This window comes from Symsagittifera roscoffensis, chromosome 2 (genome assembly GCF_963678635.1).
Source record: "Symsagittifera roscoffensis chromosome 2, txSymRosc1.1, whole genome shotgun sequence".
Lineage (NCBI taxonomy): Eukaryota > Metazoa > Xenacoelomorpha > Acoela > Convolutidae > Symsagittifera > Symsagittifera roscoffensis.
Genome location: NC_087063.1, coordinates 60,762,511 through 60,774,143, shown reverse-complemented (window position 1 = coordinate 60,774,143; position 11,633 = coordinate 60,762,511). Strand labels below are relative to the sequence as shown.

General features: G+C 36.0%; 2 protein-coding genes across 2 annotated transcripts; both read right to left on the bottom strand.

Moving 5' to 3' along the window:
• Positions 1-4,370: 4,370 nt before the first annotated feature.
• Positions 4,371-6,944, bottom strand: LOC134839531 (beta-hexosaminidase subunit beta-like). Its single transcript, XM_063855114.1, has 2 exons — positions 6,841-6,944; positions 4,371-5,854 (listed from the first exon to the last, which is right to left on the bottom strand). Exons 1-2 carry the CDS (start codon positions 6,920-6,922, stop codon positions 4,476-4,478), a joined length of 1,461 nt encoding a protein of 486 aa, XP_063711184.1. The 5' UTR covers positions 6,923-6,944; the 3' UTR covers positions 4,371-4,475.
• A 1,141-nt stretch (positions 6,945-8,085) lies between these two features.
• On the bottom strand, positions 8,086-11,311 carry LOC134839074 (beta-hexosaminidase subunit beta-like). The gene is made up of 2 exons (XM_063854490.1): positions 10,557-11,311; positions 8,086-9,569 (listed from the first exon to the last, which is right to left on the bottom strand). The coding sequence occupies exons 1-2, from the start codon at positions 10,753-10,755 to the stop codon at positions 8,191-8,193; spliced, it is 1,578 nt and encodes a 525-aa protein (XP_063710560.1). The 5' UTR covers positions 10,756-11,311; the 3' UTR covers positions 8,086-8,190.
• Between the last annotated feature and the right edge of the window lie 322 nt (positions 11,312-11,633).

Below are 11,633 nucleotides of genomic sequence, written 5' to 3'. Positions count from 1 at the left end.
TTGAAATGGCAAGAAAAATTTCAATACTCCTTACTAAGAAGAAAACAACTTAAATACACAGGGGGGGGGGGGGCGAAGCTCAGCTTCGCATCACTTGCGATGCAAAAATGAAAACTATCTTACAAGCAAAGAAAAGACCAATTAAAAATTAAAAAATTGAAAGTCTAAAAAATGCAAAGGAAGAAAAATACCTGCACCGTTAGAAACTTTACAAAGAGCTTTCAAAATGCTGGAAAGAAACCAAACTTTCTGTTAGACTTAAGCCGCCAAAAATAAGCAGACACGAAGTTCTAAAATAGTCGACAAAAAAACACAGGTCTCGACTGGAAACGAATTTCGGAGATTTGTTGTCTCAAGCACGAATGTTACCACTGCACTAAATACAGTGAATTGAATTCACAAAGAAAACAACTTCAAAAAGTTTTTCACACAGAGGCGAAGCTCGGCTTCGCAAAAACTGGGGAGAACACGACAAAAAGCAGCTCTGTGGTGCAATAAATAGAAATAAGCCTCGAATTAGTAAAAACTCGGCTACGTCTCGTATTCGATCTGAACCTGGAGATTATGAGTCCCATGCACTAACCATTTAGTCACGGACGCGTAATAAATCACAAACACTAGCCACAAACAAAGCAGAGAAGAGACACTGAAATTTCCAATGCTACAGATCGTGATTTTAGCAAAAGTGCCACCAAATAAGCGAACACTTTTATTTACCAATAAGATTAGAAAAAAGAAGATTCATACAATTACACTTCGCTCGCAAGCTCGCTACAGTCATAAACAATATTTAAAAAAAAAACAAAAAAAAATCGACAAAACTTGAAAATCATTTACTTGCCGAAAACCGGAATACATTGAGATGATATTTAATTTAAGTAGAAAATTCCTAAATTCATCGCATATTTGGAGCTGTGGTAACTTAGCCGACAAAAAACAAGCAGACCAAGAATTACGACAAATATTTTTTTGACGCGCGCACAATTTTCCGTTTACAAAAAAAAACAGGTCCTGGTCGGATTCCAACCCCAACCACTGACTTTTCTCTTTATAAGCAGATAGGCAGGTGCGTTATCTCTCGCCACGTGCGCGAGTTAACGTCTGACTTTTGATTTAATAAGAACCAAATGTAAAATGATTCAAGTGCATCTGCTTAACTAATTGTTAACCCGAAAAAAGTCTATATTCCGATTTGATAACGCTAGCTAATCGCAAGCGTAACCAAAGAAAATGAGTCGTGACTTTTCGTTCAAAATAAGTCATTGAAAAATCTTCATGGAACATTTTATTGATAACCGAATCACGGCTGAAATTAATTTAATGTGACTGATCAGTCAGTCCCATCTGACGTTTATTTGTGACACCTAATTTTGCCTTAAAATCCAAATCTTCAGCGCATATAAGCAAAAGGTGATCGGAACATTAACATTACCAAAGTTTTGTGCAAGGAAATATTTCCTTCTAACTACAAGACCTTAACAAGAGTAGCTTGAGCAAGTAATGAAGTGTCGTATGAAAAAACTACTAACAGGTTCAAACAATAAAACAATTGTTTAGTCTCCTAACTTGTTGCGATGATATGTACTAAATCGCAAATCCTTCAATCGTCAATCAAGGGTCTAAAAAACAAAATTTGGGTCTCAACTGGGCGAGTTAATAAATGATAAGAAAACGATTTGTCGAGATATTACCAGATCGGAGAGAAGTATAAAAAACAATCATTGAAGAAATCAATTTCACAAAAAACGGAGAAATCAAAATATACATGCACAAAGAGCTCCTAACATAACAAACTTTTGGTGAAAACCTACAAAAAATAATAAAATTATAGTACTTTAAGCCAATAGCGTGTACAAACTGAGTTGAAATCTCGTTGGATATCTGGATTGTTTTGAAGAACTGTCCACATTTCTATCCCCATATTTTACCTTAAGGAATTATAGACTAAAAAAATTCTACAATTTGCCATAATTGCGAACTTATTCCATGAATTCAAAGAAGAAGCGACCAGTTTTTCCTAACTAGATCTTGCACCAGAATCTTTCAACAGCCGAATGCAATAAATAAAGAAAACGAATGCTTTGATTTTCATTGAAAATTGTAAAAACTCAATATCCATAACTAAACAAATCTTAGAACGCTAAAACATTCATAATAAACGTTTTTTTTCTACCGCTTCAGGATCACTACAAAATCATAGCACACAACTGGTACAGCGGTAAGGAACTTACTGAAACCATTCAAAAAAACATTCAATAAAAACCATTCAATAAAAACAATTACGTTTCCAGTTTTCTTTGAACAAATCATATGAGCTCAGGCGATTTATCCACAAGGGAAAGGACCAACATACGAGCTGTTTAGCACATCACGGAGAACCGCTCTTGTGCCCCTGCTTAAGATCTACATGCATTTTTTGGTTAATTTTTGGTAACCTTGCCCTTCCAATAATCCCATAATCTCAAGCTATAAAACGCTCAAAATTTGCCAAGAAAAAGAGGGAAGCACCGCAACTGAAATCCCAGTCTCGAAATGTCATGCCCCTGAAATGCCAGTTCGGTTAGTTTTTTTATCCTAACCAATATCTAAGTTTTTTTGAAAAAAATGAAAAAAAAAAAATCATATAAAAGATTTGAGCAGTCATATTTGGACGCCAGATTTGCAGACCTTGAATGTACCCTGACATCAAACCACTATAGAGTTGAGAAGTTCATATTCGGATAGTTTTTTATATCTAAGTTTTTTGAAGAAAAAAAATGAAAAAAAAAATCATAAAAAACGCCGTATCTCGAAAATCAAGAAAAAAAATTGAGCAGTGATACTTGAACGCCAGATTTGCAACTCCTGAATCCACCCTGACATCACCCCACTATAGGGTTGAGAAACTGAAGTTCGGTTAGTTTTTTTTTATATCTAAACTTTTTCTGAAAAAAAAAATGAAAAAAATCACCATATCTCGAAAAATCTAGAAACGCCATATCTCGAAATATAAAAAGATTTGAGCAGTCATACTTGGACGCCAGGTTTGCAACCCCTGAATGTACCCTGACAGCACCTCATTAAAGGGTTGAGAAATTGAAGTTCGGTTAGTTTTTTAATATCTAAGTTTTTTGAAAAAAAAATCATAAAAACGCCATATCTCGGAAAATAAAAGGATTTGAGCAGTCTTACTTGGACGCCAGATTTGCAACCCTTGAATGTACCCTGATAGCAGCCCACTATAAGGTTCAAAATTCAAGTTCGATTGGGTTTTTTCTTTCTAGGTTTTTTGAAAAAAAATTAAAAAATCATAAAAGCGCCATATCTCGAACAATATAAGGATTTGAGCAGTCATACTTGAACGCCAGATTTGCAACCCTTAAATGTACTTAACAGCACTCCACTATATAGGAATATATAGAACGTATGTATATATAAAATTTTGCAATTTTTCGGCCTTTTAACAGACCAACAGACTTAAACATGAGCCAAATGAAATTTCTTAAGCATTTTAACCTACGGTATAGCTTAAACGTGCAAAAATATTTTCATTAAATATGCAAAAATTAATACGTTGAAAAAACTGAAACATGCAAAAATAGGGACTTCTTTAACACGTCAACATAGGGACTTCTTAGACATGTGTCACGTGAAACGCCAATTAAATAATAGATAGATTAAAGAGCTGCGCTTTTTTGATAACATTATCCCAACTTGAGAAAATTGGATCAATAGATAAGTTTTTATTCCACTGGAATTCTGAAAATTAAATTCAACTTAACGAAATCGAATTAGTTCATATTTTTTGCGCCATTTTCACGTTCGTGTTTGGAGAGTGCTATTTAGGTAACTTTCAGCAGATGAATTCCAATTTAACCTAAAAAAGAATATATAACTAAGTGCATTCATAAACGCATTAAAATGTATGAATGCACATCTGTAGCTATTAGAGCATTTTAGATTTCTTCCAAAAAAATAACTACGACCTATATAAGAACATTCAATACGTTCATTACTCTTAAAAATTAGTTAGGATGAGTCTTAGCGCTCTAGGGGATAGCTTATGGCTTCCTTTAAAAGTTTCAAGTTTGTTTAGTTTAAATACGATTGAGCGTATCTAAATTAGACGAAAAACAAAAATTTGAAAACGCTTTTTCCCGACAAAAAGAAATTTTCGAGAAACATTAGAAATTAGCTCAGCTGAAAGTCAGAAATTACTTCATTGTGATGTACCACTCAACCATATTGAGCTGTTTATTGGTGTGGCTTGATTTTGAGAGGAAAAAAAGCCTGAATCTTCAGTTCCTTGTCACCTCCAGTGATCGGGGCAAAAATTCAGCTTGAATTACACTACGCTTCTTAATGCAACTATATCTCTTTTGCAAGAAAAATCAAGAAATAAAATCCATTTTAACTAATATAAAGTCACCAATCAGACAACATGGAAATCATAGAAATACTTTGACAAACAGTAAAAAAAATTAAAGTAGACGAATTTAGTAAGCCCATTCCGTGTCACAGAATCCTGCCTGAATTGGTCTAGCCGGTATGCCTCTTACAATCAATCTACAACGGAGCTCATTCATTCTCTCTTGAACGTCTCCTGATTTGGAGCTGGGTACCTTATCGGACCAAAGATTCTCGGCGGTACCGCCCGCGTCAGGCCACGCCCACTGCAAAAAATTCGTAGCATCTACAAATTCTGCCCAAAGACACGCCTGTCCGCCTATAACGCGACTTCGGACTTTCGAATCACCAAGCTGTTTGAACATTTCCACGTCATAATTGAGTCGCCACTTTTCACCCCTTGACATATTATCAAGGTACCAAGGATGCGATACGATTATACTGATGTTACTTGTCGAAATAGCTTGTTTAAGATAATTTTCGTCATTAACCCAGTGTTTCCAGACGTTGACTATTGAGTTTTGAGGCACTGTAGCTCCCATTTTTAGCAGGTCTTGCCAAAACATAGCTCGAATAGTTGTTGAGCCTGATACTCGACCAATAATACTCCGCAGCTCTTGAAAGAAATTAACAATACTTGGTGTGCTTCCAGGAATACAGTCATGGTAAAACTCGTCTCCTCCTAAATGGAAATTCTTATCTCTGAATACATTGCTGATTTCACCGATGAGCTTCTCCAAGACTTTGAACGTTTGGCTGTTTTCAATATCCAACAAGGGTCCCTTGCCTTCGTTGAACTTTTTCCTAGAGCATTGATTGAACATCTCTGGGTGTCCTTTGCTCCATGACCTCGTATGGGCAGGTATGTCCAGTTCTGGAATCACTCGGATACCTCGTAGCCTAGCTTCTTGTATCACTTCATTGATATCCTTCGCTGTATATACATGTGTATGTTGGTTATAAGCACCTTTTCTTGATAGTTCTGGATATACCTCACTAACATAAGGGAAACTGTGATCATCTGTCAAATGCCAGTGAAGAACATTCAATTTCACAGCCTCCATCGCATCTAACTGTTTCATAATGATCTGCATTGGAATGTAGTGTCTCGAAGTGTCTATCATGAATCCTCTGTACGAATACTTTGGCTTATCCACTACAGACCCCCTGTTTACAAGCAACCTGACATGCTGGGGATCTGGATAAATCAACTGACTCATAGTCTCTATAGCCCTTAGTGCACCCCACACTTGCGCACTACTGATCACAACTTCGGGAGCTGACACTGTAATCGAGTAGCTCTCGTCCATATTTTCATCAGGATACGCATCAGTGCATCCTTGAGCAACTTTGACTGAGATGCGCTCCACGACTGATTTGTATGCAGGTGTGTGATACTGGCCCACCGCCTCTGCTTCGATCCATCTGCGGTGTCTTGTGATGCTTTTTTCAATGATGTCACATCGATCTACAACACAGCTTAAAATTAGTTCGAGAATTTCGTAAATCATAATCAATTTTATGACTTAGATACTTCGCAGATTCGCAGGCTAAAAATTCGCGATTTTGGAATTCCCAAATAATGTCACTAACAAAAAAAAGTATGACAGCTATATTATTTCTTGTTAGGCAATACTAATCTGGTTTTGTAAATCATTTTCGATAGCTTCCGTGTGTTTTAATTCCGAGGAACATGTCAAATCGAGAATATGAATCGCTTAGGCATTTCCCTTTTTTAGATTAAGCTTGCCCGTGTGGTTAATACCTTTCAATTTAGTTACGAAGCCAGCAAACTGAGCCAGGAAACATTTTGGCCTCGGAGTATAGTACTTCCCTTTTTTTATTATGCGATTCTTCTTAATATCTCAATTTCTCTGGTATTTAATTTAAACATGGTCAACAGACAGTTGGAAAAGAGTCATGAATGCAAGGAAATAGAAAAAAAATATTGGCTTCTTTTTTGAAAAAAAAATTCAAATTTCGAGTAACCAAAAAATATGGCTTTAAAGCTCTTTCAATTTCAAAAAAAAATGTTATCGACGCTTTTTCGACAAAATTAGTCCAATTTGAGAAAACTGGAGATCAAGAGGTAAACTTTTTTTCGCTGATAAATTTGTTAATAAAAACTCCACTTTTGGAACAACACGTCGATCAAGTTTTTCGCGACCTTTACATTTTTTTGCTGTTCGAGAGTGGAGTTTGCCTTTTTTAATAAAGGAAATGAAGTGAACTCGAAAAGAAATCAATAGTCAAACCGCAAAAATTAAACAAATTTTTAAAGACTTTCCAGAAAAAAAAAGAAAAAATCACCAAGAACTATATAAGAGTATTCACTACGTTTTAGACTCTTAAACGCAACCAACTCCTCTTAAAGAAGCGTCAAAAATAATTTGTTTCAAATTTTAAATTTTGACATATAAGTTATGTGAAATATGAGAAGAAAAGTGATCTCACCTTGCCATGCCCAATATCCAATTTGTGCTATTTTCCACGCCACTTTTCCAGAAACTTCCAAAACTTCACTTGTCTGCTGCATATTATTCGGCTGTGGCCAGACCTTGCCTCAAGTTCGATTGGGTTTTTTCTTTCTAGGTTTTTTGAAAAAAAATTAAAAAATCATAAAAGCGCCATATCTCGAACAATATAAGGATTTGAGCAGTCATACTTGAACGCCAGATTTGCAACCCCTAAATGTACTTAACAGCACCCCACTATATAGGAATATATAGAACGTATGTATATATAAAATTTTGCAATTTTTCGGCCTTTTAACAGACCAACAGACTTAAACATGAGCCAAATGAAATTTCTTAAGCATTTTAACCTACGGTATAGCTTAAACGTGCAAAAATATTTTCATTAAATATGCAAAAATTAATACGTTGAAAAAACTGAAACATGCAAAAATAGGGACTTCTTTAACACGTCAACATAGGGACTTCTTAGACATGTGTCACGTGAAACGCCAATTAAATAATAGATAGATTAAAGAGCTGCGCTTTTTTGATAACATTATCCCAACTTGAGAAAATTGGATCAATAGATAAGTTTTTATTCCACTGGAATTCTGAAAATTAAATTCAACTTAACGAAATCGAATTAGTTCATATTTTTTGCGCCATTTTCACGTTCGTGTTTGGAGAGTGCTATTTAGGTAACTTTCAGCAGATGAATTCCAATTTAACCTAAAAAAGAATATATAACTAAGTGCATTCATAAACGCATTAAAATGTATGAATGCACATCTGTAGCTATTAGAGCATTTTAGATTTCTTCCAAAAAAATAACTACGACCTATATAAGAACATTCAATACGTTCATTACTCTTAAAAATTAGTTAGGATGAGTCTTAGCGCTCTAGGGGATAGCTTATGGCTTCCTTTAAAAGTTTCAAGTTTGTTTAGTTTAAATACGATTGAGCGTATCTAAATTAGACGAAAAACAAAAATTTGAAAACGCTTTTTCCCGACAAAAAGAAATTTTCGAGAAACATTAGAAATTAGCTCAGCTGAAAGTCAGAAATTACTTCATTGTGATGTACCACTCAACCATATTGAGCTGTTTATTGGTGTGGCTTGATTTTGAGAGGAAAAAAAGCCTGAATCTTCAGTTCCTTGTCACCTCCAGTGATCGGGGCAAAAATTCGGCTTGAATTACACTACGCTTCTTAATGCAACTATATCTCTTTTGCAAGAAAAATCAAGAAATAAAATCCATTTTAACTAATATAAAGTCACCAATCAGACAACATGGAAATCATAGAAATACTTTGACAAACAGTAAAAAAAATTAAAGTAGACGAATTTAGTAAGCCCATTCCGTGTCACAGAATCCTGCCTGAATTGGTCTAGCCGGTATGCCTCTTACAATCAATCTACAACGGAGCTCATTCATTCTCTCTTGAACGTCTCCTGATTTGGAGCTGGGTACCTTATCGGACCAAAGATTCTCGGCGGTACCGCCCGCGTCAGGCCACGCCCACTGCAAAAAATTCGTAGCATCTACAAATTCTGCCCAAAGACACGCCTGTCCGCCTATAACGCGACTTCGGACTTTCGAATCACCAAGCTGTTTGAACATTTCCACGTCATAATTGAGTCGCCACTTTTCACCCCTTGACATATTATCAAGGTACCAAGGATGCGATACGATTATACTGATGTTACTTGTCGAAATAGCTTGTTTAAGATAATGTTCGTCATTAACCCAGTGTTTCCAGACGTTGACTATTGAGTTTTGAGGCACTGTAGCTCCCATTTTTAGCAGGTCTTGCCAAAACATAGCTCGAATAGTTGTTGAGCCTGATACTCGACCAATAATACTCCGCAGCTCTTGAAAGAAATTAACAATACTTGGTGTGCTTCCAGGAATACAGTCATGGTAAAACTCGTCTCCTCCTAAATGGAAATTCTTATCTCTGAATACATTGCTGATTTCACCGATGAGCTTCTCCAAGACTTTGAACGTTTGGCTGTTTTCAATATCCAACAAGGGTCCCTTGCCTTCGTTGAACTTTTTCCTAGAGCATTGATTGAACATCTCTGGGTGTCCTTTGCTCCATGACCTCGTATGGGCAGGTATGTCCAGTTCTGGAATCACTCGGATACCTCGTAGCCTAGCTTCTTGTATCACTTCATTGATATCCTTCGCTGTATATACATGTGTATGTTGGTTATAAGCACCTTTTCTTGATAGTTCTGGATATACCTCACTAACATAAGGGAAACTGTGATCATCTGTCAAATGCCAGTGAAGAACATTCAATTTCACAGCCTCCATCGCATCTAACTGTTTCATAATGATCTGCATTGGAATGTAGTGTCTCGAAGTGTCTATCATGAATCCTCTGTACGAATACTTTGGCTTATCCACTACAGACCCCCTGTTTACAAGCAACCTGACATGCTGGGGATCTGGATAAATCAACTGACTCATAGTCTCTATAGCCCTTAGTGCACCCCACACTTGCGCACTACTGATCACAACTTCGGGAGCTGACACTGTAATCGAGTAGCTCTCGTCCATATTTTCATCAGGATACGCATCAGTGCATCCTTGAGCAACTTTGACTGAGATGCGCTCCACGACTGATTTGTATGCAGGTGTGTGATACTGGCCCACCGCCTCTGCTTCGATCCATCTGCGGTGTCTTGTGATGCTTTTTTCAATGATGTCACATCGATCTACAACACAGCTTAAAATTAGTTCGAGAATTTCGTAAATCATAATCAATTTTATGACTTAGATACTTCGCAGATTCGCAGGCTAAAAATTCGCGATTTTGGAATTCCCAAATAATGTCACTAACAAAAAAAAGTATGACAGCTATATTATTTCTTGTTAGGCAATACTAATTTGGTTTTGTAAATCATTTTCGATAGCTTCCGTGTGTTTTAATTCCGAGGAACATGTCAAATCGAGAATATGAATCGCTTAGGCATTTCCCTTTTTTAGATTAAGCTTGCCCGTGTGGTTAATACCTTTCAATTTAGTTACGAAGCCAGCAAACTGAGCCAGGAAACATTTTGGCCTCGGAGTATAGTACTTCCCTTTTTTTATTATGCGATTCTTCTTAATATCTCAATTTCTCTGGTATTTAATTTAAACATGGTCAACAGACAGTTGGAAAAGAGTCATGAATGCAAGGAAATAGAAAAAAAATATTGGCTTCTTTTTTGAAAAAAAATTCAAATTTCGAGTAACCAAAAAATATGGCTTTAAAGCTCTTTCAATTTCAAAAAAAAAATGTTATCGACGCTTTTTCGACAAAATTAGTCCAATTTGAGAAAACTGGAGATCAAGAGGTAAACTTTTTTTCGCTGATAAATTTGTTAATAAAAACTCCACTTTTGGAACAACACGTCGATCAAGTTTTTCGCGACCTTTACATTTTTTTGCTGTTCGAGAGTGGAGTTTGCCTTTTTTAATAAAGGAAATGAAGTGAACTCGAAAAGAAATCAATAGTCAAACCGCAAAAATTAAACAAATTTTTAAAGACTTTCCAGAAAAAAAAAAGAAAAAATCACCAAGAACTATATAAGAGTATTCACTACGTTTTAGACTCTTAAACGCAACCAACTCCTCTTAAAGAAGCGTCAAAAATAATTTGTTTCAAATTTTAAATTTTGACATATAAGTTATGTGAAATATGAGAAGAAAACTGATCTCACCTTGCCATGCCCAATATCCAATTTGTGCTATTTTCCACGCCACTTTTCCAGAAACTTCCAAAACTTCACTTGTCTGCTGCATATTATTCGGCTGTGGCCAGACCTTGCCTCTAGTTTGGGAAATTGCATTTGGTACATAACAAAGAATACTCTGCAAAACAAGAGAGATAATTACACTATGTAAAAGCCAGCTTTTCATTACGACTTAACGTTGATGAAAATGTTCAATATTAGTTAATACTGAAATTTTGTTAACTAAGTCCTGGTGTTTAATTGCAGCCAGCAGAGATTGAACCATCTTAAAATCAACCGTAAAATCACGCAGAGCATGCAGAATCCACACTATATTGAGAACTTACAAATTGTATAATGCATACGTGCAACAGCATGGTAAAAACAAATACATGATGAAAAAGCTACTACCACAGATGAAGTTTTTCAAAAACAGTACAACTGTATGAAAAACGATCGGATCATCATAATTAAATTGAATATCATCTAACCCGCAAAAATTGAACTTCCTGAAGGTGAACTTAATATCGTAGCACATTTCATAAGATCACCATCTGCAGCGCAGTTGATAAGTAAGCTTCAGCCAAAATCAAATATGTTGAAACTGCACAAAGAGCTATAGATGGCCTAGACAGAGATGGGCTCATTCATCTGTATAATGCAAAGCAACCTTTTTTTCCAAAAAAAAACAACGACCAGCGGAAAACATAATTCAGTAATTTTCTGGATGATATAGAACCAATCTTTAATATTGATTCTATAGAATCAATCTATAGAACCAATATTCAAATCTTTCAAGATAAATCTCGATCTTTTTCATCCCATTACCCATTCATATCAATTGCAGCGAACGAATCACCTTGAAAAGCTACACGTCGACATGTTCAAGGATTTGTGAACAAAAAGTAGTGCCCCTCGAGCATCTAACGTTACAACTATTTGATAAAACTCCTGGATGACCCTATTCACGGAAAGCTATTCGATTTGCTTTTGATGAAGTGGCTACGTCTCCGCAGTGCTGAAGTGGTTATGCCCCTGTCTCCCAATCGAAAGGTCCGTGCTCGT

What these genes read in the sequence shown, in the direction of transcription:
- LOC134839074 (XM_063854490.1), bottom strand. Translation starts at nt 10,755, where the DNA reads ATGAAAAGCTGGCTTTTACATAGTGTAATTATCTCTCTTGTTTTGCAG. An exon ending in TGGATATTGGGCATGGCAAG is followed by an intron (nt 9,570 to 10,556) that starts GTGAGATCAGTT and finishes GCTGTGTTGTAG; the next exon opens with ATCGATGTGACATCATTGAA.
- LOC134839531 (XM_063855114.1), bottom strand. Translation starts at nt 6,922, where the DNA reads ATGCAGCAGACAAGTGAAGTTTTGGAAGTTTCTGGAAAAGTGGCGTGG. An exon ending in TGGATATTGGGCATGGCAAG is followed by an intron (nt 5,855 to 6,840) that starts GTGAGATCACTT and finishes GCTGTGTTGTAG; the next exon opens with ATCGATGTGACATCATTGAA.